The sequence below is a fragment of the Egretta garzetta genome, unplaced genomic scaffold (genome assembly GCF_000687185.1).
Source record: "Egretta garzetta isolate BGI_Z169 unplaced genomic scaffold, ASM68718v1 scaffold148, whole genome shotgun sequence".
In the NCBI taxonomy this organism is placed as follows: Eukaryota; Metazoa; Chordata; class Aves; order Pelecaniformes; family Ardeidae; genus Egretta; species Egretta garzetta.
Genome location: NW_009260669.1, coordinates 2,095,250 through 2,117,968, shown reverse-complemented (window position 1 = coordinate 2,117,968; position 22,719 = coordinate 2,095,250). Strand labels below are relative to the sequence as shown.

Here is a 22,719-nt window from a genome sequence, read left to right as displayed (position 1 = left end):
GTATTACACGTTCTGTAATACTTATAGAAAGGTTGTTTACTTTTGTTTATGGACTTATCAAAGATCTATGAACATAAATACTGTCATCTGAAAATGAAGTAAAACCCATTTAAGTTCCTGCCTTGATTACTTAGAAATTAAATAACAGCAATCTTCATCATGGGAAATGACTTGATGATCTCTATCCTGGGCTGTCCCAGGCCATAAAATCAGTGTATGATTGATGCTAAACAATAACCTTTTGTCAGTCTTAGCTCAGAGGCAAATAATTTAATGGCTAATAAGCCTGAGCTCCCTTAAGCATTAACTTTGATGAAGGGTCAAAATATTTCAGCTAAGTGATGTTTCTTTGGTTGCCTTAAATAAATAGCAAAAATACTCATAATTTGTGAAATATGAAATAAAAATAATTGTATTAAATTTGCTATTTAGATCTAGGTGCTTTTAAAAGCTAATAGTCTTAGGACTTGCACAAAACCAGATTTATCTTGAAATGAGAAAAACTGAAACAAAACCTCTGCACCCATAAATTTTACATAGCTGAGCTGATGACAAAACTATTCTACACAAAACACTGGCTAACATCCAGGTATTCAGTGTTTCACATAGGCACTCCTCACCTCTACTGTACTATTAAACATATCCTTATGGACTGTTACTGAATGGCAACTTTCAGAAATGAGCTGCTTAAAGTCTGTGGCTCTTTCCATCCTTTGCCTTGCTGTTTTCAAAAAGCAAAGGCTTCTTTCCAGGATGGTTCTTACTTTGGGGATATCAGGGTACATCCCCATATGAATAGGAATTTTATAAACCTAGCTGAAGTTGTTTTTTAATTGTGATATGTGGTGTTAGCATTGTACAATGAAAATTTAGAAGAACCCTTGTTTTTTAGAAGCAATTTTTTTTTTGTTTCCAACTAAATATTAGCTAATAAGTGTTCTTGTCTTGTTTAGCCTGATACTGTAAAGCCTTCACTGTTCTTGTTTTGTTTTCTTAACCCTTTGTTGCATTGGAGATGTGTATTACAATATTTCCTCCTGACGTCCTCACCACCTAAAAACCATTGGTCATGTCTGCCTTTTTCAGTCTTTAAGGAGCACATCTTTGACATATCACACTTGCATCCAGCGGTTCTACTTTGATCCCATAAATACTGCCATTTCTTGTATGTAAGAAGATGTATCCATACACTGTGCCTTAGGCTGCTGTAGTGAACATCAGACTATGTGAGCCTTCAGAGCAATCATTTGACTTTCCATGAATACATCTGGACTCAAATATTGAATGACAAGACTGTAAAGCCTGATACTTTATGAAGTTAAAATGTCTGTAGTGTATTCAGTAGCCATTCATTTTGAATGGTCTGGACTAATTATTCAGCCCTTCCTCTTCCAGTGGTCTAGAATGTGCATTTGAATGATTATATACATTTCAGGGTTTCATTCATTTTCTTTTATTTGTAAACTCTGGGTTTACTATGTAAGATCAACTTCAGGCTCATTAGTGTCTAGAAACTTTGAAACAGTGAGAATATTGCCTAAAAACAACAGAGAGAAGAACCAACCCAAATATGTACTCATCTTATAAACATCTTTTACTGTTTATCTCCTGTGTTTCTGTAGTAGAACTCAGTGTGCACTGCATTTTTAGGGTAATTGGCATAGTCCGTATGCATGTAATCAAGTAGAGCTACTTTTTATTTAGATTTATTTTGACTTAGAGTGGACAAAGAATGGTTTGGAACAAGAATAATAGGGTCTCTGAAAATGAGGGGGGAAAAAGAACCTTTTTCATTTTGTATCTGCAGTGAAAGTATACCCTAGGTTCCAGGTCAACCATAAGAATTTTCATTTTTATGTGGTGTCTTTAAGCATCGCAGTTGGTGCTAGTTCTGTTTCTCCTTCTTTTTTGATACAAATGTAGGTTTAGAAACTGCAAATGGCACATCTTTCACATTAACTTCTGTTTTTCTGCAGCCTTTTCATTATTTTTAACTTCATTAGTGTTTAAAAGTAAGCTTGCCAAATTTCTATCTTCCTGTCCTGCTTGTCACAGTAGCAGAAATGGAAAGAGGAAGGTCATGATTCTAAAATAGTATAATTGCTATTAAAATAGTAGAAAGAAAATTCATTAAAGGTTACTGCTTTCTTCTTCCCCAACCCTAGACAGTTTGATTAAATATCACATTGCCTGCAAGGCTGTCATCTGATTGAATTTATCCAGGAGTGGAAGAGTTCCTTTTCTGAAAATGAATCTAGATTTCAGTGTTAGTCATATAAACCATGTTTAATAATAGCTAAGACAATCAGGTATAAAAATTATATCAATTTATACTTAAAAAGAAAAGGTGGAGATTGTTCTAAAATCAGGACTTTCTCCCATTTCTATTCACAGTTGTGCTAATCAAGACTGAGTTGAATGCCTTGACTAGATTTCTTTGTTGAAGAGCTGGTGCTGATGTTCAGTCTGATTTTAAGTACTCTCAGATGATGAGACTTTTGCCACTTCTCTTTCCCAGCTCCATGGATTGAATCTGGTGTAATATAAACAGACTATAGAATAGATATACAAGAAAAATAGGAAAAAATAACCTCTGAAAAAATGGTTTCATGCTTTTTAAAAGATTTTTTTGTTTGAAATAAAAAGGATGTATAAATGTAGGTAGGTAACTTAGTGAACACTGTTATTCTTCCATGAGAAGATGATCTGGTTTGTATCAGTATGGCAAATTCCTGTATATGTTTATTTGAGTATTAATGCATTGTTTGAAAAATTGGCTTTCAGCTTTTTGAAGGGGTGGGGTGGGGTGGGAGAAGGAGTTAATTTGGTTTTGTTTAACTTGTGTCACTTGGAAATGGGTTTATATCAAACTGGAAATGCCATTCTTATATGATAATAAGAATAGGAATATGGGGTTTTGTGTGGTCTGGCTAGTACAGTGTCTCACTGTAGAAAAAGTGTAATGGAAAATCTGGACATACTGTGAGTGGTTTTCACACTTTGTAAGTTTAGCCATCTGTGGCAGACGATCTATTCTGTGTGTTTGTTGTCAGGTTCAGTTGCATTCCTTTAAAAAGGGAGAGGATTGGGTTGGCTGGAAGCTGCTGGGAGAGGAGGGAGAGAGAGAGAGAGAGCGATTGCTCCTGCCATGGTAGAAACTGAGCATATTTTGGAGAGAATTCACATACTTCGGAAAAAAGAAGGATGGAGGGAGAGGGGAAACAAAAAAGTTTCAGGCAGAAGTTCAGGGAGATACTGAGAAACTGCAGAGAAGAGAAATGGACTCACAACCCAAGCTGATGGAGAAAGCAGCTGAGGCAGAGGGGAATATGCAGAATTTGCTGCAGACCAGAAAGCTGAGGAGTTGTTGGAATGGAGTGAAGCCTGGTGTCAGTGACCAAAGAGGGTTTCACAAACTTCCTTTCGTTTCTATTGTGCCTTTTGTTTCTAGTATTCTAGTGTGTAATGCTGGGATTTTGACAACTGTGTAACCACCATGAAGGACTATTGGTCCTTACAGAACTTGAAAAGCCCCTTCCTTTCGTTTCTATTGTGCCTTTTGTTTCTATTCTATTCTAGTGTGTAATGCTGGGATATTGGTCCTTACAGAACTTGAAAAGCCTTACAGAGCTATACATGGTACCAAAGAAGAGTGAGAAATATGTTTTTTCTGCAATAGAATATATTGCACTGGTAAATTTTAAGGCACTTTGGAAAGAGGGGGAAGGAAATTTGATGGAGACTGTTCTGCAGGTGCACAGCACTGTGGATGAAGGCAGGGCTAAGCAAAAAGGACAAAGAGAAGTCTTAGCTGTGATGCTTATAGAAAAGCCTGAATTAAGCAGTTAGGCACTTGGTGAGTTTGTCTAATCTGTGCCTTACAGCAGGAGTTACACAGCCATTGTTCCCCAGCATGAACCACGTTTTAGAGAAAGTGGTTAATCAGGGCTCTGCTCACTCTGCCACCTTTAATCTTAGACCAGGGAAGCAAAGCATCATGAGCAAAGAATAAAATAAATACTGCCTGAACGATCAAACTGAGCCAAGCCCAGAGCCTTTGATTGCTGAGGAGAGGTGTCATTTCTGAAGAATTGCAGAGGTGGCAAGATTCCTGCACGGAGAAAAGGATTAAAACTCTGCTACAAAACAGATCCCGCATGAAGAGCCAAAAGCAGGAATTCAAACTGCTGCAGTTGCTAGGAGTGGGACTGACCTCCTCTATCCTGAAACATTTCCAGGTGACATCTGTGTTAGATGCAGCTGTTTCTGCAGTCAGTAAAAGAAACAGGTGTGATTATGGAGTGAGCTGAAGAAAAATTGCACTTCTTTGCAGTTCAGTAGTCTGGAGGACTAGCTCAGATTAGCCTGTACATTATGTCTGCTTTTGGGCAGATGAATCCTCACTCTTGTGAATAAACAAGGGCTGTGGCACAGCATGGGGAGTCTCATCAGCTACCATTCTTTGGAGGAAGTCAGTAGTGGAGGAGAGGCAGAAACAGCCAAGATTTTCTCACACCTTTTTTGTTTGTTTGTTTTTTTCCTGTAAAACAAGATTAATATTTCCTTTGTTTCAGAGATAGAGGGAGGTTTCGTGTTGGTTTTTATTTTTTTCTTTAATTGTAGCTGAAAGTTGCAAAGTAGTCTGATATCAGTTGAAAACAGATGGTGTTAATTCAGCATATGCATATCCTACTGATAAGTATAAACTGTTCTGAATTTTTCTCACCAGTATTTTCTGGCCAGGATTCTCAGTTAGATTGCAAAAGAAGAGAATTTAAAGTATGTTCTCGTTGACTGGGAAAAAACTCTATAATCCGGCAAAATTTTCCATACCTGAGATCTGAGTTTCAAATAAAATTTATTTTTCTGAGGGGAATGACATGTAAGGATCCGTGTGTTACATGGTGAGAAACAGTGTATTACTAATTACTATAAGTGAATGAGCCCATGCTAAGGATGTTGCATTATGTGCAAAGAGATTTATTCCAAGGGCTTCATCATTCCAAGATGAGGGTGACTGATGGCTTTTTTTTTTTGCTGCCGCAAATAGCTTCATGATCAACTAATCCCAAAGTTAACAATTAATACTTTGGTACAATATCCTTTAATATAACTGTTTGGAATTGCCAATGAAAGAATCACATCGCTGCTCTATCAGAACATATTTCTGAGGTACAGCTCTGTGCCATTAGTTAAATCCAAAACCAGGCTGTGCTGGAGACAGGGCACATCATGTGCAAACATTTGTATCTTAACCCAGCACAGGCATGAGCGGTCCATGCACTTCACAGAACTTTTGATAACCTTCCACAGGTGAGGCTGAGAAGTTCTGAGTACCTACAGTTCTATATTTATGTAAAATGCCTCTTAGACTGTCAGTGAAACAATAGGGGGAAAAAAAGAAGTGATGATTGGTTAAGAAACACTAATTATGTTACAGTGTAGTACACTATGTTATAGTATAGTAAGTAATCACCACAAATCTACAGACTTTGTCTTGATCTTGTTAAGCAGCTACCTCATAGCACTTCTGGCTTTGCCATTAATCTAGTGAATCTTTCTCTTGTCCAACTTGCTGTTATGCAGTACATAGCGTTCCATATACCTTATCCACTGCTTTGTCATTTATTTTGTAACCTTTTGTGTTGTCAAAGCAGAACATGCTTCAGAAACCTCCTCTTCAGAAACTTCCATGAGTCCTGAGGAAGATAGCTTCTAGATAAATCCATTCATTTGGATCCTTTTTTCTTTGAAACAAAAGTTGGTCTATCTTCTTAAAATTCACAAGTCACTTACAAATAAGGAAAGATTTTCATTTACAAACAAAAGCATTTATTCTGAATTCTTTATCAGATTCAGGCTTCAGTCCTGGACTAAGGCTATAGTACTATAGCACTCAGAGTACTAACTGGAGTAGGTACCAAAATCACAGTATTGTAGCGGTGGTAGAATAGCATTCTTTCTGTGACATCCCTTGATAGTTTTTAATATACTGATGCATAAATAGAATACTTAAGAATATTTAACATATTTTAGTACAAAGCATATAAAGACAAACAAGCATCAGTAGATGTTGCCTACATAGCAGCTATATATTTCTCACAATGTTTATAAGCTGTTTATAGCAAAGTATGAAATCTGTATTTGTCATTCAGAAAATAAATTCTCACCATATTCTTCTGTTTTGAGGACAGTTTTTTTTCCTTTCTTCTCTCCTTTACATCTTCCAGTTCCTTTTCCCCATCCCCCCCCCCCCCCCCCTTTTTTTTTTCTTTTCCAGAGATTGAATAGTGGGAAAAATATTGAGCCCATTTGGTACATAGATTTCAGTGCAGAAGCAGTGCTCAATGCTGAAAATTAGACTCTTTCTGTTAGCTTGACAGATGCCCATTGTCTGAATCAATCTGCCAGAGATTTTTTTTCCATTGTAAAGGAACTGAGATACATGTAGTTCTGTATACATTTAATATAATTGGACAGCGAATCTCTCATATAATCTTGTATCCCAGAACACTTTGCAAAGATAAGTAACGTGATTACAAAGATAAATAGCAAAGAATAGCAGAGGGAAAAAGAAATGAAGAATAAAAAAAGAAAATAATTGTTTTCAGGTGAGTTTTGAAGATAATGTTACTATATGAGGTAGCCAGAAATGTTTCCATTTTGTATAAGGCATAAGCTACTAAAGAAAAAAATTTACAAACAGTATTGAATTGTACTAAGGGGAACAGGTAAATTCACTGCTGTGTGTTCAGCGAGCAGAAAAAGCCAACATTATAGATATTGTTTGGAGATATAAGCAGAGGAAATGAAAACATAAGCTTGTGAACAATGTGTGTTGTCTGAAATCAGTTAAATGCACACATATGGAGTACTGTTCCAGTTGCAATATTTAAAGCCAAAGTTTCAAAACATTGGATTTCATTCTTCTCACAAATTGATTTTCCACTGATGTATTTCTGCTGATTTAAACTGCTGTTCCTCATTGTTACCAGTATAAATTGAGGAGGGAATTGCCCTGTTGCCCTTATAAGCAAAAGTTGTCAGTCCTGTTCCAAATGAATTACAAATTGGTGAGTCTGCAAGCGACTGAGCACAACTGTGATTGAGAACAACTATTATGCCTACTCCCATAAAGTAGATTAAATGTAGGTTTAGATCCCTTTGAAAATCACTGCATAAGGGCCACATCTGTCTGTAGTTTGCATATCAAATTTCCATTGAATTTCTCCTTTCTCCCCTCAAGATGAAAAGAAGCATATGGCCTTTTATGTGTTTAAATGAGGAAAGAAGTTGATACCTCATGTCACGTCAGCTGTTAGGAAGCGCACTGTGCTGTTCCCCTTGCATTTGAAGTGAAAATGGCAATTTCAAACAATTTCACAGAGAAAATGAAAGGAGCTAGAGGATGGAAAGTACAGAAGTGCTCATCTGAGGAATGAGTGACTGACACGAATGAAATAAAAAAAAACTCTGAAAAATGCTTATTGTGTTGGAGTGGACTGTTTCTAAAAATTTTGTATTGGTTTTAATAGAAGAGAAATTTATCTTTACAAAGCCTCCAAAGGAGTGGGGAGAAAAAAAAGAAACACATGAGAAAATCAAACTGACTGGCATCTCAGTGCTGCTGTGTAGTGATTTAGAAACTAGTTTTCTGCCTGACTGCTCAGTCCCCAGAGCAAAATACTTGCAGAAAAGAAAAGGACAAGAGTTACATTAAAGGAAAGCTCTAGTATACTACTCATGAAGCAGGGTATTTTCCTCCCATACGCAAGGCCAAATTCATCTCCTCAACTTCATCTTCCACTCCCCTTGCCAGCAATGACACGCAAGGCAAGGCAGAACAGGTTGGCTGATAGGGTTTTACTGATGGTTAGAATTTGTTCAGAGCATGTATTGCTCCATTCTCAGCACTGCTGATGAGACTAGCTTTTATAAATACATGTTCTAATATATTTTTATTACCATGCACAATTCATCTGCTTCTCTTTACCTGTTGGCTTCAGAGGTAGGTCCCCACACTCTGCGGTTCTTCATGCCATAAAAGTGACCCTATTGTCAGCCTTGGCCAGTGGAGGGAAGTTTCTCAATATTCTTGCTCTAATGTTTGTTGCTAAGGGTAACAAAGCTGTTCCTCTCTAACCTGTGGTTACCACATAATTTTATATTAAGTCCAGAAGGGTCTATACAAAAACTTACACAAAAAAATATTTTTTTTGCACAGGACGAGCTACAAAACCTTGTCCAGTATCTCTCTATGCATCCTACAAGAAGACACAGTTAAGGATTCCATACTTACAATGAAGTAATCTAATATTAGTGTATCATGTTAGTGGGTTTTAGGATTAGGTTTCATTTACAAGCAATTTTAAAGATACTGTTAAATTACTGAAAGGTCCTTAATGAATGACAACTGATTTTCATAAATTATTTTAATTAAAATGAATGCTTAAAGTAATGAATTGCCAAATTTTCTAAGTGTTCTTACTGATGCATTTCTAAGAATGAAGAGCACATACCATAATACCAAGTAGCACATACCAACCCTCTATAAGTAGAGGAGCTTCATTACAATTGCAGTTCTTACTGAGAGTTTTGGGGGGTTGGAGAGATTGCATTTGGAGAGGGTTTTGATACATGAAAAAGCCCAGCTGAGAGAGATGGAACACAGAGAGCTACACCATAGGCTTCACCTTCCACCCCATCGCTGCCTGAGTAATCTGCATTGGTCCCCACCTAAAGTGACCTCTTTTCTGAATAGGAGAGTAATTTCTGTCCCTTCATTGCTTGATATCTTTTCTAGATGCAAACGTTTTATTGCCAGTAATTTCATTTAACACATCAGTGTGCATCTCTCTGACTGATGCTAGCCGTGAGTTTGCTGAGCAAGCTTATTAACTCCACAGTCTTTGTTTGAAGACAAAAAAATATTTGCATCATTTTTCTGGTAATCGGGGGACAGCCAACTTTCTGCTGACATTTCAAGGCTGTTGCAAGTAAACATCAGATGCTTCAGAAAACCCTAGCCTGCAGAGGGTAAGGTTTTGTTCCTCTAGGGTATAGAACAGGCTTTCCACCATGCTGTTGAGTCTTCAGAGGATTGCGGCTTCAGCTATAACCCACTTTACTTTTGCTTTTTCATAGCATCATAGACTGTAGGTAAGCTAACTTCACTGTGTCTGTTACGTAGTGGTGGCAAACTAAGAAGAATGCTGTCATTACAATTGTAATTGGTTTGTGCATATGCACGTATGTATACATATTGTGTACATTATTTGCAGGATTTGTCAGCTCTAAAGAGGAGAGAAGAAGTTTAAGTTTGTTTGTGTTGTGATCACAGAAAGTGTTAAAATAACAATGAGTAATGAGGGTTACATATTTGCTACTAAAAATCAAAAGATGCAGGAAGTGTGTAAGAGTTGTATGCCCAAGTGTGATTGCTGAGTTCTTTGAGCAAATGAAGCTAATATCCAAGCATGTCTGGATGAATAGAGAGGAGAATCCAAGAACACCACCATATCATATTCAAACAAATTCAGTTGAGAAGAGGAGGAGAAAGATTGAATAACGAGAACCAAATACAGTATTTAGAGGTAGAAATTGATCACAGATCTCCCGAGCCATTCAGTCCCCTGAAGTAAACTATCTCCTTAAAACAGATAAAAAGCAGTGGAACTTATGAGTATTTCCTAGTGTTTGACTGTTTCTTGTAGTGGGTTGGCCTTGTCAGCAATGCCATCAAATTGAACGAGACAAAAATAGGCAGAAAAAAAGTATTTTCACAAAGATTCACAAGAAATAGAATGGTCATCTCAAAAGGAATTATTCCAAAGTCACCATGCAATTTAACAGAGTTCACAAGCCTTTGTTCAGATGACCTCTGAAAATTAAAACTCGTGAGATAAAGCACGCCAGGTCTAATGTATATTGGCAAGGCAGAAAAGGAAGGTTTTGCTAAATCTGTTTCCACGCAACCTTCAGCTCTGTGTTTTGAGTTCCTCACTATGATGTTATTCTGTCATTGAACTGCAAGACTGAACTGCGCTCTTCTCCTATTTGTGTTGGCAAAACGTTGTTAAGCTTAAAAATTGCTGGGAGAAGGGGAAGATTGTTTCTTCCTCAGTTCTTTGTAGTATTTGGGAGAACATATCTGTAGCTTTATCTCAAGCAGATGCTTTGGGCTTATTTTAGCAAGGTCAGCTTTGCCTCAGAAGCAGTTGTGATTACCATTGTGTCCATCCTGAAGGGATCTTCCAGAGTACTGTGAAATTCTTGCCATGTACAAGGGTCAGCAATAAATAATGAAGTTTTTAAGGCTGTCATGGTGAAACAAGAAACAGAATAATTAACTTCTAATTTTTGAGATTTACAGTCAGTGTTTAGAGTGATCATTTGCTAAACACAAAATGATTTTTAAGTTACTGAAGGTGATAGTAGACAGTGAGAAGTAAAAGGGTTAGAATGAAGAACGTGGAAAATGTGATAAAATACGGTAGAGAACTTCATGGCTTATTCAATCAGAGAGCTTGCTAAGGTCACCTGTCTGATACTTAACCCAACTTTTAACCAGTAACTGTAAGGCCTAAGAATGCCTGCCTGTATTTGATAGGGTTTTTTATTTGGCTCCACAGTAGTCTCATGCACCATCTTTCTGCCCCATCTTTCCTTTGGGCACTTAAACCTAAAATGAGCATAATATTATAAATGTGTTACAGGGACCAAAAATACAGGGATGGGGCTAGACAGCACAAATGTGCCTTTCCAATCCCAATTCCTTGTGATAAAGAGCTTAGAATTTGGTGAAGATCTAGCTTGTCTTTTTTTCTTGCTAGCTAACAATTTCAAAGGAAATGCAAAAACTAAATTTAACAGCTACTCTAAAGTTACTTGCCAAAATACTGCAGTTGAACTTCCCTTAAATCTATTAACTCAGTTCCCAGGTAGCATGCTAGTGTAACTGATGATGAGAATATCCATGAAGAAGAAAAAAACCCCACAGATTTCATCACAGTGCTAAAATATCATAGTTATTTTTTGTTATCCCAATGTAAATATCAATTAAAAATAATTAAGACTTGCCTTTTGTGAGAATAGCAGCTGAGAACTAGCAGTTATCAATACTTTTTCAAAAGCAAGTGGTACATCTTCCTGTGGTGTCTATTAGTCTGAGCTGCTTTATATGTAGACAAATATATAAAGAGATTTTTTTTTTATAAAATGCATTATAAGCTGACATTGGGATTTATTCATCAGCAACTTAACTGTCATCTAAAAATAATAATTCCATAAAGTATTATAGACCTTTTAATGAGTATGTTATTAATAGCTCTTCCCCAATACCAGTGACCATCTGTGACTGCTTCACCATCTGTGATTGCTGTTTCAGTTTGGGAGGGGGAAATAACAGTGGTATTGGACTAAAATTACAATATAAATTAATAGCCAAGTAGACCTACTGTAGCTGATTAATTTCTCTTTGATTGTAAGTACACACTGAGCAGGAGAAAATTAGTCTCTTTGATTTGTTGGCACAACATGGGTTTGGGAAATGGCCACAGGAAGCTGAAAACAAAATTAAATTGCATTTACTGAAATCTGAAACATGCAAAAGTTGATGAAAATTAGATGAAGAGAACGAAAAGAGCTTAAATGGTACTTGAAAAGGTAGTGAATGTTTCTTTAAAGATCCATGACAAATTATGTCTTGATTATTGTGATTTGCTAAGGTTAGGTAACAGGAAAGCAGCAAAAGAGGGTTGTCAACAGTTTTTAAAAACTTTTACAATTTGTTGATGACATATTAGAATAAACAGAAAAAATAATGATTTTTTAAATGCTAATTAAAATTAATCTTGTTGACTTCTTATCTGAGTGAAGTAGCATTTATTTCAGAAGAAATTCCATTTTTAATTAATAAGAATTAATCCTTGCTAAAGTGCTGTGCTTGCCTGCAGAGACAGAAGAATGCAGTTGGTTAATATCCTTTTTACTTCCCTTATTAAACTGTGCTAAAGCATTTCCATATTTTGCTATTAACATGGCTGCATTCTGTAATGGCTGAGGTGATTATTTTTAGTGTGTATCTATAGGCCAGTCCCTTTTCCTTTACTAAGGCAAAATCCATAAGAAGCTATTGGGGAGATAGGATACAATTTCAAAAGCATTCAAGTCCCACGTCTTAATGTATCTACATTTTGTGGGAGCCTAAATTTACTTCAAAACTTGAAAGAACTTTTCAAAAACCCTAATAATTTAGGATGTAATTTAGATTGTATCTAACCAGTTGCATTGAAGTTGATGTAGAGAGATAGGCACCCCCAAGAGGGACTCGAAAGCCCACGGTAGCTACTTCTCCTAGATCAGGGTGAATCCCCCTTCTACCCTTAACCGTGGGGAATTATGGACATCTGGACTGAACTAGATTCCTATATTTTCATACTGCTTAACTTTTTTAAAGTTCTAAGCTGTAGCTTTGGAACTGGAACAAATTTCATTTAAGAAAGTCTTCAGTGAACTGAAGAAAGCTCACACCACTTTTGTAAAGCACAAGGATCTTCCCTGAAAGATTATATAACAGATATATGTAACAGCAGAGATGAGGCAAAAATGACAAGGTGGACTAAGAACTACCTGTTGTACCAAATGTGTTGGCACCAGAAAGTCCTGCTGTGGTGTCTGGATTTCAGTACAAGTTATAGCTGCTCAGTATGCGCTCACTGTCTGGCTCAGAGAATTCTATTTGATTGTACAGATTTTGCATATATTTATGTATTAATATGTATATACATACAAATATACATTTATAATTATACATATATTTCTATTAAATGTTATATAAAAGGAAGGTGTGTAGGTTTATATATATTCCCGTCCCACATACACGTGCATCATATACGTTTATATATTAGCATACAGAGATTAAAAAAAACCAAACCTTTTAAATTACAGTGAATTCAACTTCAGGAATGTAAAGCAGATTTTTCAATCTTAGGCTAAACAAAGATCTAGTGAGTGTCACCCTTATTTTGCATTAGATTGCTAATTTTCCTGACCTGTAGCAGACTGCCAGCATTTTTTCATGCTGTTTTCCACTGCTTATTCACAGATACCACAAGCTTCCTCTCTGTGAGAGAAAGTATGGGGTTAAGATATGAAGCCGTACCATGAAAAAAATTTGAACAGCTCGTGATTAATTTGCAATCCAGCCTCCAGAATAGTGATTCATTCTTGTTTCTTCTGTTGCAGACAAAAGGTTCTTCAAGCATAACTCCATCAGGCACTCAAAAGAAGGTGAAGAGGACTCTGCCCAACCCACCTCCAGAGGAAGCAACAACAGGAACTCAGTCACCATACACTTCTGTGGGATCTGTTTCACGCAGGAGGATTTGTAGGACCAACACTATGGCTAGAGCCAAAATTCTTCAGGATATAGACAGGGAATTGGATCTGGTCGAACGTGAATCAGCCAAACTTAGGAAGAAGCAAGCAGAGCTAGATGAGGAGGAAAAAGAAATAGATGCCAAGCTGAGATACCTGGAAATGGGCATTAATAGGAGGAAAGAAGCCTTACTAAAAGAAAGAGAAAAGAGAGAGCGTGCCTATCTCCAAGGAGTAGCAGAAGAACGTGATTATATGTCAGACAGTGAAGTTAATAATACCAGGTCAACCAGAATAGAAACTCAGCACGGCTTGGAAAGACCACGTACTGCACCCCAGACAGAATTTAACCAGTTTATGCCACCACAAACCCAGCCAGAAACACAGTTTGCCCCTGCTACAAGCCCATATGCTCAATATCAGTATTCATCTCCTGCCCTGCCAACTCAAGCACCAACTCAGTTCACACAGCAATCACATTACCAACAACAGCAGCCTTTGTATCACCAGCAGGTTTCACCCTATCAGACCCAGACAGCTTTCCAAACAGGAGCTACTATGTCCTTTACTCCACAGGCTCAACCTCCACCATCTCAACAGCCATCATATCAACTCCCATCACAGATGATGGTGATACAGCCAAAGCCAAGACAAACCACATTATATTTAGAGCCTAAGATAACAACAAACTATGATGTAATTCGCAATCAGCCTCTCATGATAGCACCAGTTTCAACTGACAATAATTACGCAGTTTCCCAGCTGGGCAGTAAATACTCTACCTTGGACTTAAGGATAGGGCTAGACGAGAGAAACAGCATAGCAAGCAGCCCTATATCAAGCATATCTGCAGATTCATTCTATGCAGATATAGACCACCACCATACACCCCGAAATTATGTGCTGATTGATGATATAGGAGAACTTACTAAAGGAACAGGAGCACTTGGTTCCAGTTTTAGCCTCCACGAGAAAGATCTGACCAAAACAGATCGACTGCTTCGGACAACTGAAGCCAGGAGAGCACAAGAAGTGTCAGACTTCCTAGCACCACTGCAGACTTCTAGGTTACATTCCTATGTTAAAGCTGATGAAGACCCAATGGAGGACCCTTATGAGCTCAAACTTCTGAAACACCAGATAAAACAAGAGTTCCGTAGAGGTGCAGAAAGTCTTGATCATCTGGCTGGCCTGTCACAGTATTACCATGCGGAGGGCAGCTACAGGCATTTTCCAAAATCTGAGAAATATAGCATAGGTAGGCTTACTCTTGAGAAGCAGGCTGCTAAGCAGCTCCCAGCAGCCCTCCTTTATCAGAAACAGTCAAAACACAAGAAAGCTTTGATAGATCCCAAACTAACAAAGTTTTCACCTATCCAAGAAAGCAGAGACCTTGAGCCTGACTATTCAAGCTATATGACTTCTAGCACTTCAACACTTGGGGGAATTACTACTAGGGCAAGGCTTCTTCAGGATGATATCACTTTTGGCCTTAGAAAAAACATCACTGACCAACAGAAATACATGGGGCCACCACTGACTTCATCCATTGGAGCAGGCCTTGGGACGGCACTAGGTCCAACAATGAGATCCACATTACAAGATGAAGCAGACAAGTCTTATAGCAGTGGTAGTAGATCTAGGCCCTCATCTAGACCCTCCTCAGTTTATGGGCTTGATTTGTCATTGAAAAGGGATTCTTCCAGTTCTTCTTTAAGACTGAAAGCCCAAGAAGCTGAACCCTTAGATGTTTCCTTTAGCCATGCAGCACCTTCTGGAAGAGCTAAACCCACCAGTCTACCTATTAGCCAAAGCAGGGGAAGGATCCCAATAGTAGCGCAGAACTCAGAGGAAGAGAGCCCACTAAGTCCCGTTGGCCAGCCAATGGGAATGGCAAGAGCAGCTGCTGGACCCTTGCCACCAATATCTGCAGATACCAGGGACCAGTTTGGATCGAGCCATTCATTACCTGAGGTCCAGCAACATATGAGGGAGGAATCACGGACTCGAGGCTATGATCGAGATATAGCCTTCATCATGGATGACTTCCAGCATGCCATGTCAGACAGTGAAGGTAAATTAGGCCTCAGACTGGTATCTTACTATCACAATGCAAATCCTCATTTCTATGCATGTGTCTAATTTTTGTTATACTTCAAAGACTTGTTCTTTTTCCTGTTCCTTGGTGCATCTTTTGTGTATCTACATTTTTGGGGTTTGATTTGTTTTGTTTTATTTGGTATTTTTTATTTTACTCTAACAGCAGTTTCTGGATGGTGTTAAGCTATTCTAGCATGCTCACTGTATTGTTGATTTACTTTCCTTTTGTTTTGCTTGTGCATTTTCCTTTTCACTTTTTGATGTCTACTTCTGTAATGATACTGTGTAGAGTATTCCATGCACAATACAGACCCTACCATTAGTCTTTATGTGGAGCCTTCTCCAGTGACTGAATCATTGAACTTATTTGCAATAGTTTTTGTTGGGATTTGGAAATAATCTCCCAAATCTCTAAAAACTAGTAATTTTATTTGCATGGAATTTCATTATAGAATTCAGGAACTGATAATTCCATTCCCTGATGCACCACTTTAGATCTGCGTTTCTATAGAAATAGTATGCTCATTAACTACATATTGTATGTTAGAGCTAACACATAGAGCTTAATGTGATAGCAAAATAACGTTCTATGTATGGTTTGTTGAAAGCATTCTGTCACGTGGACTTGTGTGCATTCCGAATTGTGATGATGTAAGATAAATTGTCAATTGGACGGTGCAAGACAATCTCACCCTTCAATAAACGTGCATAAAGTATTTTACTTCCATTGATGGATGGATGCAGCGTAGCTGGTTTTATATGCACCCCATACAGTATGTCTGCCAAATAAGCACAAGAGTTTATCTAACTTAGGTTCATGAAAGGAACCTTTCTGATGTATTACAAATGGTGCAATTAAAAATGTTTCTTCTGAATAAGTACAGTAGAATGTTAAATATGATGTTGAGTACTAAATAATTGCAAATTATGTATTAGTTTTGTTTGAGTCAGTTCAGACTTAATATATTCTAAATTGTTTAAAAATCATAAAGACAGTTTGAAAGAAAATGAAATTAATATGTTCAAAACTGTATGCGCTCCCTTAACTTTTTCTTATGTGTATTTACTGCACAATAAAAGAGACTGCATGCGCTATATTGTCTGTAAATGGCAATGATTGTCTCAAAAGACACATTTGCATGATTATGAAGTAGTATGGTTCATTTTTCAGGTTTATAGTAGCTTCAATGTTCATTATTGCATTATTGTTTTTTTACATGCTGAATCTTTCGTAAGCATTAGAAAATTGAATCTATTTGCCTTCCTGATACAACAATATATTGAAGGGGTTTGTTCTGTAAGTTTCCTTTCATATTTCTTAGATCTTTACAACTCCCTCATAAAGTCTGTGTTTCAGGAGAAGTTCAGGATTTGATTGTTATCAGAAGTTTAAGTGTTTTCACTATTCTTCAAATTATTAGCACAGAGAGTCCTATAATTATATCTGAAGGCAGTTGAGAGGGACTCCTCAAGTTGCAACTCATATCATTCTTCTTAAATAAGTAGATGTTATCTTGTCTCAACTCAACTTGTGACTTTTAAGGGTTATCCTAGGGTCACATTGTGAAAGACACAGGACTTTTCCTCCTGAAAACTGAGAACCAAACTGGACCAAAAAAGAGCCTATTTGGTGCTATTCTACCTCATATAAACAGGTCATAGGGAATTTTATTTCTGCACTACAGTGCATTGTTTCTGTTACATATTTGTACAAGACATTCATGTTACATTTTAGGTTGAATACGTTTTGGTTTTCAATTTGTCTCTGTTTAGTTACACGCTTTCAGAAGGAAGTATTCTAACTCATCACATGTTCCTTATTAGATTGCTACGTCCCCCAGGGCTTCCCCTTTCAGCAAGATTTTCGTAATTTCTGTCAAGCTTTTGTTTCTTCGCAAATAGCTTATTTTTGCGCCATTTTCTGTAAAGTCTTGGGAAATCAAAACACTTTATAACATTATTTTCAAATATGCTGTCTAATAGCAAGTATCTTGAATTTAAAATAATGCATATAATTTGGATGTAGATAAGAAATGTTCCAAAGAAGCAATTACAGTTCTTGAGAATGTTCTGGCATCCTTTTCTCTGGACTGCACTTTTCTCTGTAGTGCCCTGACAATGGGCAGCTATTCTGGTGTGTTGCATCCAGCACTTCAACACTATTTTCTTTGCTTTTTCTCTTTCTTTAAAGAACTGCTGCATAGTGTTGATGAAATTTCATTAAAAGAAATCAGTCTTAAACACTATCTTTGGAAAACTCTTCTTGTGCTAAAGCTTGACTTTTCATTTTAAGAGACTTTTAAAAGTGAATGTAAGTCAAGGTATTAAATTTAAATTGTTTTTCTTCAGTTCAAATTAAGAGATGTGCTTGACTTTCTGTTCATTTTTTATAAGTCACATTCCATAACAAATACCAAAAGAGAATACAAATAGGGCTTTGAGGCCAAACCTTTTGTTTTTCACTAAGTACACCTACATATTGTAACAAATCTTAAAACCATGCTTCAGCACACAACTAGTACCTACACTAGGATTCCAAACTTCAAACAGGTTTAAAAAATGGTTTTAGTGTCAAAAGAGCACATCAGCCACAGGTTCCCATTGAAAATAAATAGCATTTTGAGCTTTTAAAACACCTGGTATTCTCTCAGGGTTCCAAGTGCCATGAAAAGTCTGTCACAGCAAATAGCTCTTTATTAACCCCACAGCTGCCACAGTTTCCACAAACTGTTAAGTATGTTGAAGGTACTAATTTTCAAGGATGCTGAAGCTAGCGCTCCATTTCATTAATGTAAACAGTCCCTGCTCGTCAGTTGAGTAGATATAAAATGTACCTTTTCTCACCTAGAGGACTTTTTTTTTTTTCTTTTATATGCTGATTTGTTAATTCTACCATAGAGTTTAGAAGGTATGAAGACATGAAGAAAATTCAAGCTGCACACTGAGTTTTGACCACACACCCCCTTCAGTTGAAAATAGCAGACAATATCTTCTTTACTGATTCTCTGTTGAGGACATGAAGTTAGTGAAGGTTCAGAGTTGCACTCTGCCATCAGCAGTAGTGTCTGTTACATGTCTGTGGCATTATTAACTCTACTGATCACTGCAACACAGCTGACCCTTGATAATTTTTCATCTCTGGGATTTACAGTGATCACTGCTAGGTCTTTGATCAAACTTCTTGGACTCCACAGCCTGGAATCCAGTCTCACCTTGTTAAAGTGTGTGTGATTAACAGCATGGGACCTTATTGGCTCCAGAGGAGTTTTTTACAGGTGGAACCATCTGGCTGCATATTGTTAGACTTAGAAAAAAGAACATATCCTCTAAGGCCGCCAGTGATTCATCTTGGTTGTTCTCAGGTTTCCAGCTGAAACAAATCCCAACTAATCAAACAAAACCAAGAGTGTGTGTATGTACAGATGAACATGGCATGTGTGTCTATACACACATACATACATACCTTTTTTTAATTTAATATGAAGTATGCACATTCATCACAGTTTGGTAAAAAAGTAGGCTGGTCTGAACTGCAGCATGGGATTCTACACACGTGCTAGCTTTTCTAAACAAGAAATCCAGCAAAAGTTTTTTCAGCTGAAGCAGGAGGAGAAAAAAAAACATCATTCTTTCTTCTGCTCAGCTAATGACATGGATTGTGATAGTCAGCATTAATATCTGGGATCAGAAAACCGCATTAGGCTCTTCATGTAAGCTGCAGTGAGAAGTTCTGTCAGCAGGAGTTATGAACCAGCCTGGTACATGCAGGCACTAGTCACTTGGCATACATGTGTAAAGAATAAAGGATTTGTGTATTAGAGCATAGTGGTTTCTTGAGAGCAATTAATCAATAACTAATCACTAGCTAGACAAGCATCAAACTTTAATAATGTTTTTATTTGATTCCTATATGCTGATCTAAATAACATTTTCAAACCATTTTGTATTAGATTAAATTTGTGCACAGTTAGGAAGGGACCGCATAATACCAGAACCAAGATTAAGAATTATCCAAAGGCCTAATATAACATAGAATGGTTCTTTTTACCACATACAAAATATTATTATTCAGAAATCATGCATATATCTTACTCCTTTTTTTTTTTTTTTGAGAAATTTAATAAAATAGTCATGAAAAAACACTTCTTTTCCCCATTGTTGTGGTTTAACTCTAGCCAGTAGGTAAGCATCCTGGTGGGATGGGGGAGAGAACCAGAAGGCTAAAAGTGAGAAAACTCATGGGTTCAGATAAAGACAGTTTAACAGAGAAAGCAAAAGCCGTGTGCACAGGCAAAGCAAAACAAGGAATTCATTCACTGCTTCCCACCGGCAGGCAGGTGCTCAGCCATGTCCAGGACAGCAGGGCTCCATCACGCGTGACGGTAACTTGGGAAGCCAAACGCCATCACTCCCAATGTCCCCCCCTTCCTTCTTCTTCTCCCAGCTTTATATGCTGAGCATGATGTCATATGATCTGGGATACCCCTTTGACCATTTGGGGTCAGCTGTCCCAGCTGTGCCCCCTCCCAAATTCTTGTGCCCCCCCAGCCTCCTCACTGGTGGGGTGGGGTGAGGAGCAGAAAAGGCCTTGACTCTGTGTCAGCACTGCTCAGTAATAACAAAAACACCCCTATGATATCAACACTGTTTTCAACACAAATCCAAAACATAGCCCCATGCTAGCTACTATGAAAAAAATTAATTCTATCGCAGCCAAAAACAGAACACCCATTATACTTTATTCCAATTATTTGCTAAACCAACCAGCTTATGTTTACTTTAAATAAATAGAGAAGATTATGCACACTACCATTTTGCATTTTAAATTCTCTCCTGTGTCATGGAACAATTGCATTCACTGTTGTTACTATAGCAACAACTGACTTTATTTAAGGTTTGCAATTTCTGGTGGTTTTGCTGAAACCGATATTGTCTTCCTTTGAATTCCAAATTTATCACACTTATTAAAGCATAAAATTCAAACTTTCATTACATTCTAATTAGCTGCGCATTATTTGATTTACACTGATGGGCATCATAGATGAAAATCTATATGGTTTATAGTGGAAATACTATTAAACACAAAGGAGCTGATTCGGATCGGAGTGAAACCTTTTGGATCCCAATGGAGTGAAACCTATGTCAGTTGACCCAATAGTCAGTAGGCATAAATATGTGTGTTTGCAAAAATTATTTCAATGAATCGGTGTTATTTGATCCCCAAAGAGCATTAACACAATGATTTTATACAGGTTTAAAACCCGTTGCAAATGTAAGAGCAGTTGTCTTACAGAATTATTGCAGAAAGAACATTCTGGCTAAATTTCCACGCACAAAGAAGGTTCATACTGCAAAATCAGGGAATGGAATTCAAAATGAGAACACTTGCAATATTTCTGCTTAGAATTAAACAGAGTATAGATTGCTTCATATCTTCTTTGATTTGGGATGATACTGATTTCATAAAGGAGTCTCAATTTTCTTATAAGTAGTTCTAGATTATTTCCAAAATATTTTGAACAATATTCAGCTCAGAAGTTTGGGAATTAGTGGAGGTTGCATTTTGAGAGTTTTATTTTTGGTTTGTTTGTTTGGTTTTTTCCCTAGCCTACTGCAGAGAAACTAATTTGACTATTTTTTTCATCAAACATTTCAGAAATGTATGAAATCTGCAGTGTATTTCTGAACTGCAGAAAGAAGGAAGTGGCTATAGCACCAGGCAGTGCATTTCTTCTGGTATTTAATATCCATAGTTTTGGCATAAAAAGAACCTTCTCACTTTGCTATATCACTTACAGTTAAATTATGCCTGAGTTCAATGTCTCAAGTCTCACCTGTAACTTTGCTTTAGCTGCATGGCCAATTAGTAACCACTATGCATGTTTGCTATGCACAATGCACATTGTTGCCCTTTGCCCAGCACTGGATCAGAACATTTGACCTGTCCTTGGTTTTCAAAGCCTATCATCTCCGTCGTGAAGAAACAGATTGGTTTGACAAGCCCAGGGAATCTCGTTTGGAGAATGGACATGGTCTTGACAGAAGGCTGCCAGAGAAGTTGTCCCACTCTCGACCACCAAGTCAACACCAAGATCAAGTAAGCTGTCAAGTAAGCTCTGCCTTTAGTTTTATAAATGTTTGACAATTTAATCATACTGTCCAATAGCATAGGGACTACAGGATTAATCAAATTCCAGCTACATTCAGCTGAAGTGCTGTTGCGCCTGTATTTGTCATCAGTACTTGATGAAGAAATTAGAGTAACATTCATCTGCAATTCAGTTTTAATTTTGAAGGTTATAAGAAAAAAACGAGAAAAAATAAAACAGTTAGTCCCAATTTACCTTATCGGCTTTATCCCATCCAAATTCAAGACCGATCTTTTAGCAGTTTAAGGAAAAGAGTTGCTTTATCATGTTGACACTTGTTCCCACTTTTAGTTGGTCAGTATAATCCCAACAGTCTGTGATCAATTGCTGAATAAATCAGCAAAACTTTATTAATCTAAGAATTAGCGAGTTTCATTTATTATAGTGAGAAAGAAATATAACAAATTCTGCTTTTCAAGCTTGCCAACTTTGAAATCTAGTTCACCTTAGTATATATCTCATGCCCTCTTTGTATTAATTAAGTTGATATATTTCAAATATTTAAGGTCTTCACTTGATTGTTTCAGTTATCATCTTTACTGATTGATTGAGATTGTTTTCCATGAGATGCAGTGAATGCAGAAAAGGTATTGCATGGCCCTTTTGTGGTACTTAGTAGCTTATATTGCTCATGTTAATTCCTCAGATAATGTACAAACAGGAATATCGTGCTGTCATGCAGTCTTCAAAACTTTTTGCTGGTGAGCATTTTCGCTGACAATAGAATGTAATTTTTATGAAGTAAGGATGTAGATTTTATGAAGTAAGCATTCAAATATCTTACAATGCAAGCTGTCATTTATTTTTATTTTTCTCTTTTTCTATCCCTAGTTTAGCATATATTGAGATTTACACAGCCTAGGTTGTACTGAGCCTACCCATTTCTTGTTGAGAAAGAGGGTTTTATATGATACAAGTCTGACAGGAAACTGTTCAAATGACTCACTGTATGAACCAACTTCATTGCAGGATAAAGGCTGTTTTAGAGTCTTCACAACTCTTAATATCACTGGATATAGATAAAAAACCTGCCTATCTAAGCACTTTAATCCTCATAAGAAACATGTGTTATTCTGAGCACACATAATTGTAT

The 22,719-nt window shown here is 37.1% G+C and overlaps 1 protein-coding gene across 1 annotated transcript in view; it reads left to right on the top strand.

Annotated features, from left to right (window-relative positions):
- Window positions 1-22,719, top strand: part of PCLO (piccolo presynaptic cytomatrix protein) — a gene marked incomplete at its 5' end in the record, with an annotated part of 372,092 nt that overhangs the window by 203,921 nt on the left and 145,452 nt on the right. The window contains 2 exons of the mRNA XM_035901092.1: window positions 13,246-15,451; window positions 21,438-21,574. Of these exons, the coding sequence (XP_035756985.1) occupies window positions 13,246-15,451; window positions 21,438-21,574 (2,343 nt within the window). The remainder of the gene's footprint in view (window positions 1-13,245; window positions 15,452-21,437; window positions 21,575-22,719) is intronic.